The sequence below is a fragment of the Myxocyprinus asiaticus genome, chromosome 13 (genome assembly GCF_019703515.2).
Source record: "Myxocyprinus asiaticus isolate MX2 ecotype Aquarium Trade chromosome 13, UBuf_Myxa_2, whole genome shotgun sequence".
Taxonomy (NCBI): Eukaryota; Metazoa; Chordata; class Actinopteri; order Cypriniformes; family Catostomidae; genus Myxocyprinus; species Myxocyprinus asiaticus.
In genome coordinates this window covers 5,981,506-6,004,860 of record NC_059356.1, presented here as the reverse complement: position 1 = coordinate 6,004,860, position 23,355 = coordinate 5,981,506, and the positions used below count along the sequence as shown (strand labels likewise).

The following is a 23,355-nucleotide window of genomic DNA, read 5'->3' as shown; positions in this document are numbered from 1 at the left end:
TTCTGGTTAGACCCATTTCCAGCAGTGACAGAATGATCTTATCACATCTTCCAGATCCAGATATCTCAAAAATATGTTCTTTACTGCCTAGGGTCCCAAGGCTATCAATATTTGAATAGAGGCCATATCAATATCAATCAGACAGACAAACAGATTATTGATAGATAGACAGACAGACCGACCTATTGACGGACGGACGGATAGCTAGATAGATAGATAGCTAGATAGATTGATAGATAGAAAGACAGGTAGATAAACACAGACAGAAAGACAGACCGACATTCAGATTGACAGAGACAGACTGACAGACAGACATATAAAGATAGACAGACAGACAGACAGACAGATAGATAGATAGATAGATGATAGACAGACAGACAGAAAGACAGATATAGATTATTGATAAAAAGACACAGATACATATATTATTGACAGACAGACAGACAGATACATCGATTATTGATAGACAGACAGACAGACAGACAGACATTCAGACTGACAGAGACAGCCAGACAGACAGTCACAAAGACAGATATAGATTATTGATAGACAGACAGACATATAGATTATTAATAGACAGACAGAGAGACAGAAAGACAGACAGATATTCAGATTGACAGAGACAGCCAGACAGAGAGTCAGTCAGTCAGACAGATATAGATTATTGACTGACAGATAGAGAGACAGACAGACAGATATAGATTATTGACAGACAGACAGATATAGATTACTGACAGACAGACAGACAGATATATATTATTGACAGACAGACAGACAGACAGATATAGATTATTGACAGGCAGACAGACAGACAGATATAGATTACTGACAGACAGACATATATAGATTATTGACAATCAGACAGATAGACAGACAGATAGATAGATAGATAGATAGATAGATAGATAGATAGGTAGAAAAGAAAGAATGCAAGATACAGTTGAAGTCAGAAGTTTACATACACTTAGGTTGAAGTCATTAAAACTTTTTTTTTAACCACTCCACAGATTTCATATTAGCAAACTATAGTTTTGGCAAGTTGTTTAGGACATCTACTTTGTACATGACACAAGTAATTTTTTCAACAATTGTTTACAGGCAGATTGTTTCACTTTTAATTGACTATATCACAATTCCAGTGGGTCAAAAGTTTACATTCACTAAATTAACTGTGCCTTTAAGTAGCTTGGAAAATTCCAGAAAATGATGTCAAGCCTTTAGGCAGTTAGCCAATTAGCTTCTGATAGGAGTTGTACTGAATTGGAGGTGTACCTGTGGATGTATTTTAAGGCCTGCCTTCAAACTCTGTGCCTCTTTGCTTCACATCATGGGAAAATCAAAAGAAATCAGCCAAGACCTCAGAAAAAAATTGTGGACCTCCACAAGTCTGGTTCATCCTTAGGAGCAATTTCCAAATGCCTGAAGGTACCATGTTCATCTGTACAAAACAATAGTACGCAAGTATAAATACCATGGGACCACGCAGCCATCATACCGCTCAGGAAGGAGACGCTATCTGTCTCCTAGAGATGAACATAGTTTGGTGTGAAAAGTGCAAATCAATCCCAGAACAACAGCAAAGGACCTTGTGAAGATGCTGGAGGAAACAGGTAGACAAGTATCTATATCCACAGTAAAACGAGTCCTATATCATCATAACTTGAAAGGCTGCTCAGCAAGGAAGTAGCCACTGCTCCAAAACCGCCATAAAAAAGCCAGACTACAGTTTGCACATGGGAACAAAGATCTTACTTTTTGGAGAAATGTCCTCTGGTCTGATGAAACAAAATGGCCATAATGACCATCATTATGTTTGGAGGAAAAAGGGTGAGGCTTGCAAGCCGAAGAACACCATCCCAACCATGAAGCGTGGGGGTGGCAGCATCATGTTGTGGGGGTGCTTTGCTACAGGAGGGACTGGTGCACTTTACAAAATAGATGGCATCATGAGGAAGGAAAATTATGTGGATATATTGAAGCAGCATCTCAAGACATCAGCCATGAAGTTAAAACTCGGTCGCAAATGGGTCTTCCAAATGGACAATGACCTCAAGCATACCTCCAAAGTTGTGGCAAAATGGCTTAAGGACAACAAAGTCAAAGTATTGGAGTGGTCATCACAAAGCCCTGACCTCAATCTGATATAAAATTTGTGGGCAGAACTGAAAAAGCATGTGTGAGCAAGGAGGCCTACAAACCTGACTCGGTTACACCAGTTCTGTCTGGAGAAATGGGGCAAAATTCCAGCAACTTATTGTGAGAAGCTTGTGGAAGGCTACCTGAAACATTTGACCCAAGTTAAACAATTTGAAGGCAATGCTACCAAATACTAACAAAGTGTATGTAAACTTCTGACCCACTGGGAATGTGATGAAAGAAATAAAAGCTGAAATAAATCATTCTCTCTACTATTATTCTGACATTTCACATACTTAAAATAGTGATCCTAACTGACCTAAGACAGGGAATGTTTTCTACGATTAAATGTCGGGAATTGTGAAAAACTGAGTTTATATGTATTTGGCTAAGGTGTATGTAAACTTCTGACTTCAACTGTAGATAGAATGCATTATGCATTAAACATTTTTCCACGTGTATAATCTAGAATAATAATAGCACATTTGGTTTTTTGGAATAGCAATATGTTTTCTAACAGCGAGATCAAAGTCACCAAGACCTCTGAAATGTGTGATATTTCAAAGTTTTGATAAACATTTACGAGAAGAAAAACAAAAACCCTGCAACTTGACATGGAGTAATTTTCAGATGTATAATATGAGCTGTTTAATGTGTAAATTATATTCCAGTGACTCGCTCACTGCCGCTCATGTGGCAATGTTCGTTACTGACTGACGTGTACTTCCTTGAAGGGTGGTGCAGCGGTACTTTCAGGAAACAAGTGCATAAGTGAACAGCACATTTCCGAGCTCAAGCTGGATCCTCTGCCGCAGATCTGACGACTGAAGAGGGGCAAGAGTCGCACGAAACACCGAAGATGGAGACGAGTGCTTACGGTGCATCGCTGGCCGGAGGAGCCTTTGATTTCTCGAGCTTTATAAAGCAGCCGCAGACTTTACTGCGCCTGTTCAGTTGGGTGAGATCACAGTCATCGTTAACTAATCCAGCTAGTGCTCTGACCAGATGAGCCAGTTTATGCATTTCCAGCTGGCCTGAAACCGTGCTGGTGTAGAAGAGAAGAATTTAGGGTGAAACAAGCGCTTTACTAGCTACATGCAAAAGTTGAAAAGCACAGACATGAAAAAGTTTGTGGGGGTTTTGGTCATCTGACTAGTCAGCAGGGCAGGGGTATATCCAGATGTCAGTTACTCACATGCTTTAATACTTTATTTCATGCAGATAGTTTTGCGAGTACGTCATACACAAGCTAAATAGTTATTCATATCTACCACAGTGAAGGGCATGCTTTTGTTGTCCAAAAAGTTTGTCAACCCTATTGCATTATCAAAATATTAAACTAAAGTGCCATTAATTATAGTGGAACAATTTTTAAGTGACACATTTCACTAAATTAAGTTGCTTTTGTTTTTCATTTTGAACAGTGTGTGACACTTTATGTCAAATGTCAGTGGAATATGTCCATATTCATGTGAAGAAACACCTGTGGTTTCTCTGCTAGTCTGAACTAAGAGGAACTGATATCCACTAAAAATCACCTAGAGACCAATTGCTTAAAGGAATGTTCCGTGTTCAGGTTAAGTGCAATCTACAGCATTTGTAGCATATTATTGATTACCACCAAAGATAATTTCAACTCGTCCTTTACTTGAAAAAAAAAAAAAAAAAAAAGCAAAAATCGAGCTTACAGTAAGGCACTGACAATCAAAGTGAATAAGCCAGTCCATAAACACTAAAATACACACCGTTTCAAAAGTATAGCCACAAGAGGTAAACATTATTCATGTTAACAGTGCTATAGTGGCATAAAACCATGATATTGTCATGATTTTAGTGTAATAAAATCTTTTACAGGTTTTACTGCTGTAATGTCATCAACAAACTTATCTAACTTTATATAACTTTATACTGGTAAGTTTTTATCACACTAAAATCATGTTAACATGAATAGTCTTGATGTCTTGTGCCTATATTTTTGAAACCGTGAGTATTTTATGTTGTTTCTCCATCCGACTGGAGGGGGCACAAGGAAAATCTATGGGGGGGCAATGCCCCCTTAGACCTGGCCATGGTGGTTATCAACATTGTGCCGCATATGCTGTATATATAAGCTTGACTTGTATTGTCCCTGTAATATAGCTCATGAAAGTGAAGTTTGTTCTGAGAAAAGGTTGATCATCTTTTGTTTGCAGATGCCATTTGGTTTGATATTTTGCTATTTAAAGGGATAGTTCACCCAGAAATGAAAATTCTCTCATCATTTACTCACCCTCATGCTATCCCAGATGTGTATGGCTCTTTATCTTCTGCACAACACAAACAAAGATTTTTAGAAGATTATTTCAGCTCTGTAGGTCCATACAATGCAAGCGAATGGTGGCCAGAACTTTGAAGCTCAAAAAAGCATATACATGCAGCATAAAGGCATTCCATTAGACGTCAGTGGTTTAATCCATGTCTTCAGAAGCAATATGATAGGTTTGTGTGAGAAACAGATCAATATTTAAGTCATTTTTTACTATAAATCTCCACTTTCACATTCCTCTTCTTTTGTTTTTGGCGAATCACATTCCTTGTGTATATCGCCACCTGCTGGGCAGGAAGGAGAATTTCTAGTAAAAAAAGACTTAAATATTGATCTGTTTCTCACCCACATCTATCATATCGCTTCTGAAGACATGGATTAAACCACTGGAGTTGTATGGATTACTTTTATGCTGACTTTATGTGCTTTTTGGGCCTTCTGAGTTCTGGTCACTATTCATTTGCATTGTATGGACCTACAGAGCTGAAATATTCTTCTAAAAATCTTAATTTTTGTTCTGTAGAAAAAAGAAAGTCATACACATCTGGTATATCATGGGTGAACTATTCCTTTAATGCAGTAGCATTAATATAAGTGTGACGTAGGTGTCCAAATACTTTTTTGGGACAATTAAATGTGTCATATTTTGGCAGAGACTTTAGTTAGTGTACGTAGATGCCCATATAACTCACCTACTTGTACCCACATTTATTTTTTTATTTTTTTTTTACCCTACTTTTACTGATTTTGACAATTGCTTTTCTTAATAAGTAAACATCTTATGAGAGGGTCACACCTTCTATTCAACATATGACATTGTTCTCTTCAGCATAAAGTTTTGACATGTTAAATGCAGTGCTCTTAACAGTTTGTTGCTTTGGTGTACTGTATGTGATTTCATCTGTGATTCTGTTCATTCCTAATTTTAATTTAGCCCTATTAATTTCCATCACAGCTCTTCTCCATAGTAGTGTTTGCTACCATCGTTTCTGAAGGCTACATCAACGAATCCACTGGACAAGACACCAAATGCATTTTCAATCAGAGTGACAGTGCTTGCAGCTATGGAGTGAGTATCGGAGTTCTAGCCTTCCTGGCCTGTGTTATCTTTATTATCCTGGATGCCTATTTCCCCCAGATCAGCAATGCCAACGAAAGGAAATACATCGTCCTGGGCGATCTTGTTTTCTCTGGTAAGATTTTTAAAGGATAGTTATTTTATTTATCTTTATCTCTCATCCATCGTTTTATTAATTCATTGTCATCTTCAGTGTCTAGGAGCCACATAAAGGCTCTGTACTAAAACATTAGTGAGTTGCTTTTCTGCCTACTGCCTACATAGGCAGCAACCTTCTAAGGCAGCATCATAACTGTCACAGAACCTCACAAGTGAGTGATCCAGAAAGTTCTACAGAGGCAGCAACCCTGTGCATCACACAAATAGCTCTCTCTGCTATGCTATCTTTTACTCCAATGGAGTATGCTGATAGCATGTTGCTAAGAGAACATCCTGACACTCCAATGGGCATCAAGCCAAGCATGCATATGATGCCTTAAAATGCTGTAAAATGAGGCGGCTCACTAGGTTTTATGTTGGAGCTACACTTTGTTACTTATGTACTCTCAATCTTTTGCTTTCTCTTGCCCTCTTCTTTAGGAGCGTGGACATTCCTGTGGTTTGTGTGTTTCTGTGTTCTAGCCAATCAGTGGTCAAAAACGGTCAATCCAGCGGGCATCCCTGCTGATGCGGCCCGAGCTGTGGTGGCCTTCTCCTTCTTCTCCATTGCCACTTGGGTGAGCACAATCTCACTTTATTAGACCTCCTGATACATGGTGTAAACAGCTTCATGTGTAGATATGGTTTAACTGTTGGTTATTTACGGTTGACAAGCAATGTCACAACTTGGCACATCAATAAAGAATTTAACTGACATGCGGTCACACCATCACAGGTACGAATAGGCAATTCGTCTTTTCTATAATTTCGAACGTGACTCATCCAGTCATATTTATAATATGTTACTGTTTTGAGTCTTTTGTTTTTAATTAATGTGTTTATTTGAAGCAGTTGGGGGTTTTTAACTAATATTTGCATTCAGCAAGTTTAAAATGTAGAAAAAGTCCTTCTCTTTCATTTGTAATTTTTTTTATTTTATTCTGGATGCAGACAACGATAAAAAAGTAAGCATTAATTAAATGGTCATAGGTGTTTATATATATTTATATCATTTTGTAAAAAAAAAAAAAATATATATATATATATATATATATTTAATGGGGTGTAACCATCAAGTAAAATTTATTTGTTAAAATATTGATTTATGATATTTTTGTTAATTTTGAGTCACAAATATAATAAAGTTCTTAAAGAGCACCTATTATGGTTTTTCAAATATTACCTTTCATGTAGTGCGTTATATAGCTGTTTGTGAATGTAAAAAAGTCTGCAAAGTTTCAAAAATTAAAGTACATGACAAATGGAGTTATTGACTCCCAAAAGAAAGAACCGATTCTGAACACCTGTCATTAGTAATTCCAGACTTACTTCCTGTACTAACCTACGTAATTTGGTAACAAAAAACCCGCCGCTGGTCTTCATTGGCTGCTCGCGAACAGCTTTGACCCGCCCTCAAACACTACACTAAGCGGTAGACCAATCACAACAGAACGGTTCATCTGACCAATCAGAGCAGAGTAGGTTCTCTGAAAGGAGGAGTTTAGAATGAATCCTTCAGAACGGATCATTGAACGAATCGTTTTTGACACTGGGGAAAAAAAAAGGTAATGCTACAATTTAAATTATGAGCAAATTAAAGTGTTTTTTGACCTTGGATGCATGTAAATCTATTGTATGAGACCTTTAAAACAAAATTAGGCACATTTAAAAACCATAATAGGTGCTCTTTAAGGTTACTCCATATGATATTAACAAAATGTGCCTTTCATAAAAATATCCTATTTTCTGGGGCCTGGGTAGCTCACCTAGTAAAGACTCTGACTACCACCCCTAAAGTCACGAGTTCGAATCCAATGTGTGCTGAGTGACTCCAGACAGGTCTCTTAAGCAACCAAATTGGCCCGGTTGCTAAGGAGAGAAGAGTCACATGGTCGCTGTAATGTGGTTCTCGCTCTCGGTGGGGCGCGTGGTGAGTTGTGCATGGATGCCGCAGAGAATAGTGTGAAGCCTCCACATGTGCTATGTCTCTGCTGTAATGCGCCCAACAAGCCACGTGATAAAATGTGCGGATTGACGGTCTCAGATGCAGAGGAAACTGAGAATCGTCCTCCGGATTGAGACGAGTCACTACGCCACCACGAGGACTTAGAGCGCATTGGGAATTGGGCATTCCGAAAAGGGGAGAAAAAAAATCTATATATATCCTATTTACTTATATATATTTTTAAAACTATGTAAATATGTAGTCATGAAGGCGTAAAGGGGTCCTCTTTTCTTTTTTTTTTTTTCAAAAAACAACAATGGCTACACTATTAAAAAAAGGATTTTTGCTGCTTATTCAATTTACTTGAACTAAAGCAACACAATTCTAGAACATTTTATCAAAACTTGACTTCATTGTGTTCTATCCATTTAAATTTGTAAAATGGAAGTTTACTTAATCCATTTGAGTTGGGATTACATGAATACTTTTTATGGTGTTAATGCAGTATTGATGAAACTGGGCAGGGGATTTCCATTTTCCAGCATGTTTTGCATGGGACGTGATAGAAAAAGTGTTGAACTTACGTGTTATTTTGTGCATTTGTTAACAAAACGAGAATAGGAAGAGGTGTTAATGTTTAATGTTCTGTTATATTGGTATTTAAAAAGATTTTCTGTTAGGCTGGAGGTTTGGGGGTTACCATTGCGGTGAAGAATGATGCTTGTGCTTGCGTTGAGGATGGACTTTCACTTCCAAGTGATACTTGTTTTAATTGTTGCTTAGTTCTATAAACAGTTTCAATTAAATGTACAGTGCAACAGTTTCACTGTCCAGTTACACTTGCTCACCTGACATACACTAATGATTACTAAAATTAAGTCGGTCCAACATAAGAAAATTAACTTAAACCTTACAAAATCAAGTCTGATGAACCTAATGAAGTTAGGTACATTAATTTGACCTAATCCAAGTAAATTATGTTGGCTCAATAAAACTGACTTAATCTGAATGAATAAATTACTTGTAAAAATATTCTACAGTTCAATAAATGTTTTTTTTTTTTTTTCTTTTTTTTTTTTCACATTTTTTGAGTGTACTACTTTTGTTGGTTACACCATCTTGACTTTAACTTTGGTGGACAAAACCTTTTCAAATAATACAAATATTTTAAAACAAAAAATGTTTCACAGATATTTTTTTTTTTTTTTTTACGAAATATTAGTAAAAGATTATTCCAAACTACTTACGGCAAAATTATTATTCTTTTTTTTTTTTTTATACAAATTTCATGTTTAAATTAGACTTTTTTTATTTTATTTTACTCTGGATGGTTACACTGACTGGAAAATACCAGAAAAAAATATCACGACGACTTTGAACAAAGTTTAGAAATTTCAGAAATTGAAAACATGTTCATGAAAGTAGAGGTGTTTTAAGTAATTGTTTTGTGTGAATTTAATTTTTAGTGTAATTTTGAAAAACGTTTATAGATCCAGACCAAAAATTAGTGTCATGTCATTGACCCATATAATTTATAAAAAAATTTTTTGTCTCCAGCTGAAATATATTTATGTCTTAATATATAGTTATGGTGATATAAAATTACTCGGCATGATTTTAGTCATATCATCCACCCCTATCTCCTTGTATTGGTTCAATTTGATAAACTGAAGCATATGTCATCCTCTTTCTCAAGGCGCTGCTTACCGTGTTTGCCTTGAAACGATACCGCCAAGGATTGGACAGTATTGATTCAGGTTACACCGATCCAGTAAGTGACCACACTTCCACGTACCCTTCGGCATATCCCGGTGCTCCACAGAATTACCAGCAGTCCCCATTCTCAACCACATCTTCTGGAGAGGGAGGGTACCAGCCTCCTGCCTACTAAGGGATGGCTGTTTTGTGACCTAACAAGTGTCAAGAAGGCATTTTAACACAATTCTGAAAAGCTCACCTGTGTGGACTGATTCATATGCTCAACTCCACTGTATTTTTTTTCCATAAGAGTTTAAATTGTGTCCTGTGGTTGACACTTGGTATGCTTTGTGTATTTTCATGTTTTAAAGAGCATTATTTATTTTTATTTTGTGTTGATTCCAGTAAATGCTAAACATGACCCTAAGTGCAAAAGTCATTTGCACGTTTGCAGAATTATCTTAATAATGGTATTGTTGGTTTATTCCAAATTGGGTTCCACTGTATAGATTGAATAACAGCTGTAGATGGTTTTACTCTTAGAAGACAAACAATTTCATGCTCTAAATACACAATCATATAATATGTTTTGAACAATCACTACAGAACTAACATGAATTGGTTTCCTTAAAAGTAGGTTGATTTCCAAACTATAGTGTTGGGAAAAAACATCAAAACAAAACTACTGATACACAGACAATATAGTCAACAGACTCCATGTGCCAAATACATTAATACAATAGAGTAATTCACACCATCGCCATATTTTGAATTTGTTTGCCATAAAAAGGAAAAGAACATTTCTATGCACTAAATCTATTGCCAAATGGGTTTAATAACTGCACACTGAATGCATCATTGATGAGTAGTTAGGTTGATGTTGTGAGGTAGAAGTTAACTACCAAATAAACTACTGTTTAATGCTTTTATTGCATTTGTGACAATAGGCTTGGCAATGGTGTACATTGTGTAGTGTGTAATATTGTATACTGGAAGCACCTGATTTTCAAAATGTTAAACAATCATAAAATATAATGTTGCTGTTTAATTACAGCTGGAAAATGTATGTTTGATTTTCTTTTAAGTCAGGCCAAATATTTCTGCAAGATTTGTACCTCCTACCATTGAAATTAGTATCTTGACATTTTCAAGGATTTTGTCTGTAAATGCATTTCTGCACTGACTTTTTTTTAGGCCACTTTTACTGTCTTCTGCAGTACCCTAAATTTGAAGAAAGAATCTGAGTTGGCCGGTAATTATTAGAGTTGTTTTGTTCTTTAATATGGTTGTGTTTTGTTGATGGCTGATAACTTTCCTTTATTTCACTTTCACAGTTCTAAGCACATAATTGGTTTGCTTCCCTGTTCTTTTATTTTTGCAACTGTTCCTGAAACAGCAGTTATTGCAATAATCTCTTTTTTTGTAAGAAAATACTGTCCAATAAACCCTTGATTGATTGAATGTTAAAAAATATCCAAGACTTGTTGTATCCCTTTGGAAATCGGATGTTAAAATAACGGCACAGACAAATGACCAACAAGGCTAACTTTAAAGACCAAGAGATTCTCTTTCTGAATAGCTTCATTGGTATATTGTAGCAATAGAAAGTCCTGTCATCATTTACTCGCCCTTGTGTTGTGGAACACAAAAGGAGAAATTAGTCAGAATGTGAGGAACTGGGCTTATCTTTAAAAAAAAAATAAGAGCTCGCTCAAACAGGGAAACTAACGCTCTGTATTTTAGTGGTAAATCATGTAAATGTCCATTAACATCCAACTAGCAGGGTAGCCTATGAACAGGTGAAAATATTGTGTACATGTTACAAATGTTTAACGTACTGCATAAATGGTTGTTCAGTTACTCAATGTTTAGTTAAGGAAATCATAAAAATGTTAGACGTCCTGGTAGATCCAATTTTACACCAAAGTCTAAATACAGAATTCAAGAGGTGGAGTCAACAAAAACTTTGTCCACTGCATGTAATTTATCATTTTCAGCATGCTCCGCCCCCTTATGGTATATGCAAATATTCTTGGTGTTGGAAATGGCAAAGTGGTCACAGCTCATTTGGTTGTGGCTACAGGAGATGCTAGTGCTAAAACATATGAACTCCTTTATCATAGTTGGGTCTGACATATTGCGTACTGTCAAAGTATGCACTGTTTTTGATGAAGGACGCACTTCTCGGCCGGTAAAAAGTATGTTCTTTAGGTATGAATCTGTGAGATGTATGAATACATTCCCAAACATACTCCGTCAGGAACATGGGTTCTGTCCCGCTATCCGAATATATGATATAATAACAACCGCAGAAAGAATCCTCTCTGCTTTTGTTAAACAAGCACCATTTAAGCACAAGGAACAACTTTCTTCAAATATATATCGCACTTACAGTTGAAAAGAGCTGCCCGACTCTGTTCTCTGTGATTAAAAAAACAAAATCCAACGTTTGAAGCGTGACGTCTCCTCAACTCCTGCGGGATTAAGGGATTTAGTGTCCAATCATTCCGCACTTTAAACTGGAAGTAGGAGGTTATCCGGGTATTTCTCACTCACTCTTTTATGTATACTGAGGACTCGGACATGCTACTCCATTGGCATACTGTTTTAGCATACTATATAGTAGGGAAGTATGCATATTAGGACGTTGGTCATGTAAAAACTTTAGTTTTAACCCATTATGATAAAAAAAAAAAAAAAAAAAAAAACAAACATTGAAATACAAGAGAAAAGTTAAAAACATACACAATATTTCTCATGGGATTTCTGTGTAATCAAACGGAATTGCAAAAATAATGAATGTGGCTAAGTTCAGAATAGTATACTACCATACTTATATACTTAATCCTTGTGCGACCTTCGCGATATTTTTGTCTTTTTCATTTTCGTTTTTTTGGATAATTTTGGCAGTGTTAATGCCGACGGCATAAATTTAGTCAAAGGTGTGTATTTTTGGGGGAATTTAGATATTTCAACCTCCATTCCTATAATACATCTGTAATAAACTGTGTACACAAAATAGTTACACTCAGGAACTTCAGGACAAAAATGTCCCCATTGAAACCCATTAAAAATGCAATATTTGATCCCAGTGAAATTTAAGCATAAATCATTAATTCTATGATATTATGCTTTCATTTTGCAGCCCTGGCTTCAAAATTTAAATGTTTAATATTTTCCACCAGATAGCACCATTTTTCTACTGTTTATCCTATGGAGCAAATACATGCTTTCCCCCTATTTTCTGTTTGCTGTATTATAGAGCACTGCAGGCCAATCGAATAAATTATGCAGCTAAACTTGTGTGGGTGTGTTGGTATGGATGTCAGAGTGTGTTTTGTATATGTGTATTGAGAAATTTGTATGTAAAAAACAACAGTGGCATTATGTAAACAAACTGGCATTTAAAGGGTTAAAATCCTGACAATGAATGAATATTTGGTAGTTATGATCAGAACTGATGTTCGTTAAAACATCTAAGTCAGTGAAAGTGTAAAATAATATTATTATATAATATTTTTTATGTCAGTTTTGACATTTTTGTCCTCTAAGGACCTCTGAGGACTCACAAGGTTTAAGTAGTATGGATACCATTCAGTCATTTTTAAATGAAACACTAACGTGTTACTTACTACATCTAACCACTCTAAAGCTATCAGAACTATTTCATTGTTTGTAATGATTTTGTACTTTTGCATTCTGTAACTGCGTTTGTTTTGTGTACCCTCAGCGATTTTACATTAAATAATATAAAGAATGCGTAAAGTCAACGCAAGTATGAGCGTAAAGAAGAACAGTTTCTACCGGCACGCGGACACGCCCCCGAATGCTGAAGTGAACGGGATGCGCAGAGCTGCCTGAATGGGTCTGTAGGAATGACAGTTTATAACATCAAAAAGTCGCGATTTTAACATCAGCAGAGCACGGAATCAGTTCTAACCTTGTCTTCCACCCTACCGTAAGGTGAGCCATCTGTAAATAACGCTTGAGCTGTCGAGTTCAAGACAACTGCCCTATTTATGCAGCAACCAGCTATGTCTGATCAATGACACTGTAATGTGGGTAAACAAACAAGAATATGTGAAAATACATTTCACCGAAATTTCAGAGCAATAGCTCTCCGTGTGTATGCGATAATTTCATAGATGCATATGTGAGATTGTAAAAGGAAGTGAATGCTGATCTCAGTAGAGAGCTTGATTTATATGAAACATACTATTTAACCACAACCAGCACTTTAAGATCAAATATTTCACAGGATAGAGAGATAAAAACAATGTTAGTGTTATGTGGTGTGTTTGGAGCAGTGAAAGAGGATACACGTAGAGTCACAAGCTCTCTCTGATTGGTCCAGTAGTGATTGTTTACATCACGTGGTCAACGAAATGAAAGTTCAGAGCAGCATTGAAAGGTTAAAGGTTGACGTATCTACACCAGCATTTCTAATAGCATCTCAGAATGGCCAAATATTAGTCGATATATCGGACTAAAAAAAATAATAGATCATGCTATTATAGATACATTTTTTTGTATATTTTTTTAAGCCGTTTGAATTACAGGGACACTGGGGGTGTCCTCATAAATGACATTTACAGCATAATACCCTCATATAGTTTGTAACCTAAAAACCAACTCACACACACACACACACACACACACACACACACACACACAGAAAACAAACAAACAGACAGTCAAGCACATGCCAACTACAGCGCAGAGAGTTCATTGGCCATTTGCTCTTTTGGACTTTGGACTAGAGAAATGTATTACAGTTTTGTACTACATACAGTGTTGGGTGTAATGCATTACTAAGTAATTAATTTCTGTAATTAAATTACTTTTTCATTTTTAAAAAGTAAAGTAAGGGATTACTCTTAATTTTTCAGTAATGTAATTACATTTACTTCTGATGTTATTGTATTAAATACTGTATAGACTATAGAAATGTAACGTCTAATGTTAAAATATATGTTTTCTAATTTAATGCCGCCCCTTCAAATTCTTTGGCCAGTTCATGAATCATTTATTTGATTTTATATGATTTATCTGAAAGAATTAAAAGAAAAGTTTCATGTCTATCCTTGTATTTTTCATCTGGTCGAGGTTGATAAGGGTTTTAGAAAGTAATTAGTAATAAGTAATGCAATTACTTTTCAGACAGAGTAATTAGTACAATAATGTAATTACAATTTAGAGTAACTTACCCAACACTGACTACATGGACACAGGCCAGCATGAGCATAAATGACATGTCACTGGAAATGAGATAACAGTGGCTCAGTTATCAAAGAAAAGGAAACAGAAGTGTAATCATGTGCAATTTAAATACGTATTTTGAAATTTGGTCAAACCTTTAGCCTGCAGTCACGGCCAAAGGTTTATAAGTGCCCTAAACAGCTCATAGTGTATTGAACTTGTGCGATATTTAACACAAATCGATGCCATTTCTGGTTATTAAAATGAAGGTTTTGCCAGTTTAATTGCAGAATAAAGTGTTCCATTCCTCTAAGTTGCAAATAGAAGATGTTATTTTATCTTTGTTGAAATGAGAAACTATCTTAATTCTGCTAACTATTATTTCTCATCTGGTGGATTTGCAACCCAAATGTGGGTCAGACAGATCTGTTCAGACAGGGTCGTGGACAGCAGGGAAAAAACAATGCCATGGTTGTCCCTCCATTGAAAAAGTTTTGGCAGCCACCTAAGCCAAATTTTGAGGAAAATTTAATGTTAATCTCCAGTTTGGAACTTTGGCAACGTGATATTTTTGCAGTGCAATTGAACCCTGGTTTTCACGCATGTTTTGTGCGAGCCATTGTGGTACCACTCCCGCTAATGATCTTCTCTGCTCTGTATCTCTGGAGCGCACACATCGGGCGCACAGGCTTCCCTCGATATCGTGGGACAGACCACAAAAATGATGCGACCCATTTGAATTCTAGTGAGAATCTTGTGCTATGGAGGAAGTCAAACCTCTTAAACAGTTCACAGCCCCATCACATCACCATCATCCCCTACTAAAGTTTATCACGATTTTACAGTAGCAACAGGAACTGTGATAAGTTGCCATGGATACAGATGTAATCTCACATTCTCCACTCGGTTTAAACATCCAGGATATGTACACAAACACACCATTGGGAGTAAAGAAACAGATAAATACAGATCTAAACCAAAACCAACAAAGCTTCTATACAGTGTTCCTTCTTCTCACTTGTAAACAGCGCTGTTCTTACAGCTGTGACGCACGTGCCTCAGTTCTTGTGTGTTTCAAATGCTAATGTGATTACGTCACACGAGTGTACCGCTGCTGACCCGAAGCATGATTTAGAGTTAAAAAAAAAGCTTAAATATTTATCTTTTTCACACAAGTTAGAAGACATTAATTTAACTGCTGGAATCGTATGGATGATATTTATGCTGACTGTCTGTGATTATTGGAGCTTCAACAGAGAAATCTCCATTCACTTGCATTTTATGGACCTACTGAGCTAAGATATTTTTCTAATTTTCTTCAAATGTGTTCTGATGAAGAAAGAAAATCATACACATCTGGGATATCATGAGGGTGAGTAAATAATGACAGAACTGTAATTTTTGGGTGAACTATCCCTTTAACTGGATGATATTAGGCTCATATTTTAAAAGGGGAGAGAGAATTTTTTTTATATCTTTTTGTTGTTATACTTGAAAATGAACAAAACAATGCAAGATAAAAGAAAATGCGACCCATGCTACATTAAGTACAGATGAAGTTTTTTACTGTGTTGGGTCGCCACTTGATGTCCAAAAGTAAAACCAGTTGTAAAACCACTCATTTAAGTACCAATTGTTTTAAACCACCAAGCAGGTTCAATATCCAGCCATACCTGTTTTCATTCTATTTGCCTATTCTAAAGTCACTAAGCCACTCCTTACCTCCACGTCAACACTGTTCATACTAAAAGTGTTGCTATGTATGCTGTCAAAGTCTGACAACTCAGATACAGAAGAGAGGCTGGTAAGTGTCTGGTGTCTTGAGTCCAAATTGCTTAGTGTCTTATTGGACCAGAATGTTCTTTTAACACTTTTTTTGTTTTTGATGTGAGCGTCTAATTTTGTTTACATTTAAAAATCTTTTTTTAGTTTAGGAAGGTTAGTTATATGAGAATATAATCAATAATAAATGTTCGTTGAGATTTACAAATTTATGAGGAGGAGTAATGTGTTTAATTTGGATAATATTCAACTGTAAATGTGAAACCTTTGTTCTGGAATGTTTCAATTAATTAACTGAACAAAGATTGAGAGGAATTGATAGTAGAGCAGAGAAGTCAAACAAGTTAATCAGCACTGCAAGAAGGTGGTTAAAGGAATAGTTCACCCAAAAATGAAAATTCTGTTATCCTTTACTAACCAATATTTCACTCCAAACCTGTATGACTTTCTTTATTCTGTTTAACACATAAGAAGATATTTTGAAGAACGTTTCAGCTGTTTTTGTCCATACAATGAAAGTCAAAGGGGTCCAAAACAACATTCAACCCCATTGACTTTCATTGTATGGACAAAAACAGCTGAAACATTCTTCAACATTCCACAGAATAAAGAAAGTCAAACTGGTTTGAAGCAACAGGAAGGTGTGTAAATGATGACAGAATTTTCATTTTTGGGTGAACTAACCTTTTAAGGTTGAATTCACACTGGCAGTGATTTGCAACATCTTTGGGCAGATCAAGCCACAACACTGAGTAATGTTTACCTTAATGCAAATGAGCAGCAACACAAAGTGGCGACCAGAGACAGAATGGAGAAGATGGGCCACTTTTAGGAAAATGATTGGGAGAAATCATAAATGCCTTTAGTTTGTTAGACTTTTGTCTGTTAGGATGTTTCGTTGTGTACATTCAAAAGAACCGGGTCATTAGAGTAATTCGTCTGGGATTGGACTACACCGGTTGCGCTGTATGTTTCACGGTGTAGATTCAGTATTCAGTAAACAGAGTAAAAGAACACTGTCAGAGTATTTTATTATGGTGTTCTGTCTACATCAGTGGAAAATTGTGTGTTTGGGAACCGTAAATGGAACTGAAGTCACGGAAATCATACGGTTCTTGTATTTTATTTTATTTTTTTAATTGAACTGTTTTTTTTAAACAGAAATGGTTCTCGATTCCCAACCCTAGTTCCCACTGTCATGGAAAACCTGGAAATATCAGGGAATTTTAAAATTGTGTTTTCCAGGCATGGAAAAGTCATGGAAATTAATGACATCTTGGACATTTCTAAAATGAATATAACTTTTTCTGGCTATGCTCTGATATAAAATATTTCATTGGCTAGATGTTGCTCTTGTTTAGAGTAAAACTGGCTTGCAAGACATAATGATGTCTGATTTATGAGCAAAATGCTCTTTTGAGTCCGTTCTTTTCAATAAATCATTCGAACCGTGGATTGAAGACAGTGGCCAAAAAGTACTTTAAAAAATGACTGTTTTCAAACAGGTTCCCAAACAATCTCCCTGTCTTCCGCTGGACGGACAAACAGATAGTTCACCCGCAAACTCACAGCTTTAGATTAGCTGATGTTGCTGTGGATGCTCAAATAACAGAGCAATGTTTTGATGTCACCAGTGTTTACTAAAAGATGACTCCACATAATATGCTGAAATAGGACAAAATATTTTAACATCAAAAAAATTACATGCATGTACCTAACCCTCTGTTCACTGTGCAGGTGTGGCTGCTGTGCCCTCCCTCATGCCTGTTTCTCCAGGCTATGCTCGTCTTAACCAAAATGAGCCTATGAACTCTCTGCGCATCTCTGTTGGAGGGCTCCCGATGCTCACTTCCATGACCAACACCACGGACCCCCGCTTCCGCATCAAATGGAAAGCCATCGTCGTGGTCGCGTCAGCGCTAACCCTCATCCTCCTTATCTACATGCAGTTTCTAGCCTTCCACCCTCAACGCAACGGCAGACATGGCTTGAGGTTGAACCATCCAGAGATCCGAGCGGAGGATCACTACAATGACACGTACCCCCTCAGTCCGCCAGAACACACGACCCAGGGCATGCGCTACCGGATCGGGGTCATTGCTGACCTGGACACAAACTCACGCAGTGAAAAGGAGCTGACGTGGTTCAGTTATATGCTGAAGGGTTATCTTCTGGTGTCGGAGAGTGGAGATATGGTGGCGGTTGAGTGGGATCAGGACAGGGTGGTCTTGGAAAGCCACCTGGCAGAGAAGGGTCGAGGCATGGAGCTCTCGGAATTAGTGGTCTTTAATGGGAAACTGTACAGTGTGGATGATCGTACAGGTGTAGTGTATAACATAGAAGGACAGAAGGCAGTGCCCTGGGTCATACTGCCAGATGGAGATGGCTCTGTTTCAAAAGGTTAGTTCCCAGCAGCCATATCACCCTGTAGCTCTAGACTGGTTACCCACTGAAGCTAAGCTGGCTTGAGTCTGGTCAGTACCTGGATGGGAGACCTCCTGGGGAATTCTAAGGTTGCTGCCGGAAGGTGTTAGTAAGGCCAGCAGGGGGTGCTCACCCTGCGGTCTGTGTGGGTCCTAACACCCCAGTAAAAGTGACAGGGACACTTTACTGTAAAAAGGCACCGTCCTTTGGATGAGAAGTAAAACCGAGGTCCTGACTTAGGAGAGCCCCCTGTTCACCTGTTCACTGTTCAGTGTAAAAGCGCTTTGAGTGTAGTGTCAGAAAAGTGCTATATATGTGTAATGTTCATTTCTCTACTCCCATTACCAGATCCTCTTTCAGAACTGGCCAGTATTTCCACTGACTTGAGCTAACAGATGACTTGACTCACATTGTTACTACAGCATAAAGGTCTGCACGGGCCTTAAAATGAAACCAGAACCCGACCCGTACATGAGACCTTGTGGCCCTACCCGGCCCGAACGATACTGTCAGATTTTAAGCCCGCACCCGACCCGAAATCGCTTACTATCTAATTTCTTCTCCTAGTAAGTACTGTTGCAATAGGCTATATTTTATGTAAGCATACAGGAAACATTCGTAACAGTACAGCAGAAGGGAAAAAAGCATTCCTTACCGTTTATAAGCTGAAACTTCACTTAGTGCAGAACAATCTGGAATAATACGAAACAATGCAACAGTCCCCTCTATGCAGCCTGAGCTTGTTTAGAATGTTGAATCTTTGTGACAACTGTGCTAAAAACAATCTAGACGCAGCACAAAGAATGAAACCGAGCGCAAGTGTCTCAACATGCGTTTTTGACAATTTGAAGTTCTTTTTAACTTGACATGGTGTTTAAACAGTGCTGGTCCTGCACGAGACGCTGAAGAAAAAGCGAGACGCGGTGCATATGTCAAAGACATTCATCCAGCATGTTTTTAAACAATGGGAAAACAGAACAGATGGGCACAAAAACGCGTTCGGTGTGAACAGCCCCTAACTCGTCCCTTCACGCGTGTCTGTGAGTGAGAGTGCGTTTGCGAAACAAGTTCGGTAAGCCTGTTTATTTTTTCGTTCATTCCGAACCCGACCCAAAGTCCTACTTGAAAAACAGACCCGAACCTGGCCCGAAACCCAGCGGGTTCTCGGGTCCCGTCGGACTTGGGTCGGGTTGCAGACCTCTCAGTCTTTTTTACCTTTAAGTTCGAACGAAATAGACTAAAATAGTGACATTTGGATTTGTAAAGGAGATCAAATTGAAATTATTTGGTTATTGCGCCACCTATTGGATTAGAGCTGAAAATTAAAGCTAACAACTGTACATTAATTCATTTATGTATTGTTTCCGATCTTAGTAAAGGCAATAGTAATTAAAGAGTTAACAGCATCATAGTAAGTGTGTTATGGGACGTTATGTTCCATTCTTTTCACTTACACTAATATCATCAGGTGTGTAAGCGCTATCAAATGACGCTTTTCTCTTTTCAAGTGACTGTGACAATCGTTTGCCTCAATTCTGATTCACGTCTCCGCAGTTTTGAATCACATTATGGTGTAATTTATCAACTTCAGATTAAAATGTTTTACAACGTCACTCTTCATTCCATTCAATTTTCTGATAATAGTATGCCCAAAACCGCACCGTTCATAGCAATCTCCCATTCATTCCAGTGGGAAGTTCTGCAAAGCTTGTCAGTGCGCGCATCAGTAGCGAATAGTTAGCGAAGGGTCAATTAGCAAAATGGTGTTTAAAATAGTTTTAAATTAGGTTTATACTGTCATCGCCAGACATGTCAATTTCCCAAATGTATTTCACATCTATCCAAATATAAAGCTCACTCACTTTTCTGTAAAAAAAAGGACAGCTAGAATACCTCATGGTTTTCAGTCCTAGTTCTCTCATTTTCTTTCTCTCAGGGTTTAAGGCAGAGTGGCTTGCTGTGAAGGACGAACATCTCTATGTGGGAGGTTTGGGGAAGGAGTGGACCACCACCACAGGAGAGGTGCTCAATGACAATCCCGAGTGGGTGAAAGTGGTGGGATTCCACGGAGATGTGCAGCACCAGAACTGGGTGCCTAAATACAACTCTCTCCGCAGCGCTGCAGGCATTAGTCCTCCCGGTAAGTGTCATTATTTCACTGACTTCCAATATGTATTAGTAAGTGAAATGAGAGACAGGAGTGAAATCCCAGTAAGAGTATTGGCACTTGGTTTTACTCATCTGCAAACAGGTGCAAAGTTCTCCATTATTTTGTCAGAAGTGGCTTAAAGGTGCAATATGTAATATATTAATTGTACTAAAGCATAAAATTATCATAATATGTTATCAGAGATTTATGTTGAATCAGAGATGCTAAGTTGAAAAACTGGCTTCTCTGAAAACAATGCTACAGCCAGTATATTCTACAGTGATGTAAATGTCCGTTCCGGGCCGGAATTTCTGTTTGTGTTTTGGTCTGTGTGAGGTACACCCCAATCCTGGTTACTGCAATGTGGGGGGAAAAAAATCTAATTCTCATTGCCATAATGCAACAAAAAAAAAGTAAAGTATTAAAACATCATGGCAGGATTTGTTGTATTGGCTTAATGCTGTTTTTTTTTATTTATTTTTTAATTATTGTCTCCTGACAGTTTTTTTTATTTTTTTTATTCAGTATTTCATTACTATATTACAGTATGGAAATCTAATAAGAATCACTTTTGAGAATAATACTTAATTTTCTTGATAATGATATCACTAAAAATAAGTTTTATTGTCTTAATACAAAATGTAATTTATTATTTCTTTTGATTTTGGGGTGAATTTTGGGACATGTTCTTGACAGGTTTCGGGTGATGCATTATGCTTCATGTCTGTTAATTACCTCTTTATGGCCATCTCAGGGTACCTCATACATGAGTCAGCAGCTTGGAGCGACACACTGCAACACTGGTTCTTCCTTCCACGCCGTGCTAGCAGCGAGCGGTACGAGGAGACTGCGGATGAGCGGCGGGGCACCAATATAATGCTCAGCTGCTCTCCGGACTTCCAGGACATCAAATCCAAAGAAGTGGGACCTCTGAATCCTACCCACGGCTTTTCCTCCTTCAAGTTTGTCCCAAACACAGATGACCAGATTATTGTTGCCCTCAAATCTGAGGAGGATGCTGGGAAAATTGCAACTTACATTGTGGTTTTCACACTGGATGGGCGAATTCTGCTTCCTGAAACTAAGATTGGAGACGTGAAGTATGAGGGACTTGAGTTCATTTAGTGCCAGAGACATATACGTGCCAAGAACTGGTTAATGCCTTTTTTAGATGATGCACATCTAGATGTGAACATTAAGGTGTCTCTTTGATAATTTAGATGAAGAATTGACCATTTTTTAACACTCCAAATAATGTCAACTGGCTGTTGGCCGCCATTGTGTAAACTTGGGTTCTGGTTGGTTGGACTAAAGGATTTTGGATTGTCATGATTTCATTTGTTTAAGAGACTGGTCAGAGCCTTTATCAGAAGCTAAATTTTTTTTTGTAATGCCATTCTCAACGAAGACCTTTGCTCCAACAGCTTGAGGTCTCATGGCAGTACTGTACATATGTGTCATGAATATAACAGACTGAAGTGATATACATTAGAAAACACAACATAATTTGCATACATATCTTTTACACTAATTATTGAGGTGTTTTCGACGATGTCATATTTCTCATAATGTGTGTTTTTGTTTTGTTTTTTAACCAAATGATGAACTACACAGATCAGATACATTAAAAAAAAACTATATGAAATATACAAAATCTGAACAGTAACAAAATTATGAATGATTATTTTCCATTGATGCACCAGAGTTACTTATTGTTTTTTTTAATGTTTTCTGAAAACATTTGCTAGACTATTTTTAAGAACAATATTGATGTACCTGAAGTTTTTTTATCCAGTTGTTTGAATCAGTCTGTGTTTATCATGGTTATAGGGATTTTATAAAAAAAAAAAAAAAAAAGAAATCACATTCAACAAGAAACGCTGCATACATACATATCAGTGTATTTGTAGACAGCATTCATAATCACTTTTTAAGACATTTGCTAAATTATGTATTTGGGGGACAAGAAGAGTATGTTTCTGTCCTGATTTTTCTGTTTATTTAGAATCAGTTCAAATGAAAATGTAAAAGTAATAAATAACGGTTGATTAAGGATCACTTCAAAACACATGGGTAATAACATTTTTTAAAACTTACATTTATACTGTTACGTTACTGCCAAGGCCTTAATCAAGGGTCAGGAATTTGGTTGGTTAGTGTAACCCCCTTAGCTTAGATACCTGAACTACACCATGCGGTGCTAAAAATGCATGTTTCCCATGGTATTTCAAAAATAACTGTGTATTCTGACAATTTCTTTTACAAGAAACATTTTGATATTTTTGATCGATGGTTCCCTTCTAGACATGGCCTCATTTTCCTGCAGCTGCAGAGCAAGTCACATATCAAATGGTGCACAAACCGAGTGCCCAAGAAAAATTTATATTTTTAACCATCTTTATTACTCATAAATCCAAAATTGCCATTTCAAAAACCCAATAGAAAATTCCCCATCTTATATAATATTTATCTTTACAAGTAAAAATTATGTTTTACTTTGT

At 37.1% G+C, this 23,355-nt stretch overlaps 2 protein-coding genes across 4 annotated transcripts; both read left to right on the top strand.

Moving 5' to 3' along the window:
- The first annotated feature begins 2,870 nt into the window (after positions 1–2,870).
- Positions 2,871–10,773, top strand: syngr2a (synaptogyrin 2a). Its single transcript, XM_051714510.1, has 4 exons — positions 2,871–3,094; positions 5,397–5,634; positions 6,099–6,235; positions 9,299–10,773. The coding sequence occupies exons 1-4, from the start codon at positions 2,996–2,998 to the stop codon at positions 9,491–9,493; spliced, it is 669 nt and encodes a 222-aa protein (XP_051570470.1). The 5' UTR covers positions 2,871–2,995; the 3' UTR covers positions 9,494–10,773.
- Positions 10,774–13,128: 2,355 nt separating this feature from the next.
- cant1a (calcium activated nucleotidase 1a) lies at positions 13,129–22,715 on the top strand. 3 transcript variants are annotated; one of them, XM_051714450.1, is made up of 5 exons: positions 13,164–13,263; positions 15,838–15,871; positions 18,019–18,681; positions 20,642–20,845; positions 21,609–22,715. In XM_051714450.1, exons 3-5 carry the CDS (start codon positions 18,042–18,044, stop codon positions 21,977–21,979), a joined length of 1,215 nt encoding a protein of 404 aa, XP_051570410.1. In that variant the 5' UTR covers positions 13,164–13,263; positions 15,838–15,871; positions 18,019–18,041; the 3' UTR covers positions 21,980–22,715. The 3 variants fall into 3 exon arrangements, with proteins under 3 accessions (XP_051570409.1, XP_051570410.1, XP_051570408.1); XM_051714449.1 differs by lacking the exon at positions 15,838–15,871 and having other exon boundaries at positions 13,129–13,263; XM_051714448.1 differs by lacking the exons at positions 13,164–13,263; positions 15,838–15,871 and adding an exon at positions 16,220–16,303.
- The last annotated feature ends 640 nt before the right edge of the window (positions 22,716–23,355 follow it).

What these genes read in the sequence shown, in the direction of transcription:
- cant1a (XM_051714449.1), top strand. Translation starts at nt 18,042, where the DNA reads ATGCCTGTTTCTCCAGGCTATGCTCGTCTTAACCAAAATGAGCCTATG. An exon ending in AGATGGCTCTGTTTCAAAAG is followed by an intron (nt 18,682 to 20,641) that starts GTTAGTTCCCAG and finishes TCTTTCTCTCAG; the next exon opens with GGTTTAAGGCAGAGTGGCTT. An exon ending in TGCAGGCATTAGTCCTCCCG is followed by an intron (nt 20,846 to 21,608) that starts GTAAGTGTCATT and finishes TGGCCATCTCAG; the next exon opens with GGTACCTCATACATGAGTCA.
- syngr2a (XM_051714510.1), top strand. Translation starts at nt 2,996, where the DNA reads ATGGAGACGAGTGCTTACGGTGCATCGCTGGCCGGAGGAGCCTTTGAT. An exon ending in GGGCGATCTTGTTTTCTCTG is followed by an intron (nt 5,635 to 6,098) that starts GTAAGATTTTTA and finishes CCTCTTCTTTAG; the next exon opens with GAGCGTGGACATTCCTGTGG. An exon ending in TCTTCTCCATTGCCACTTGG is followed by an intron (nt 6,236 to 9,298) that starts GTGAGCACAATC and finishes CTCTTTCTCAAG; the next exon opens with GCGCTGCTTACCGTGTTTGC.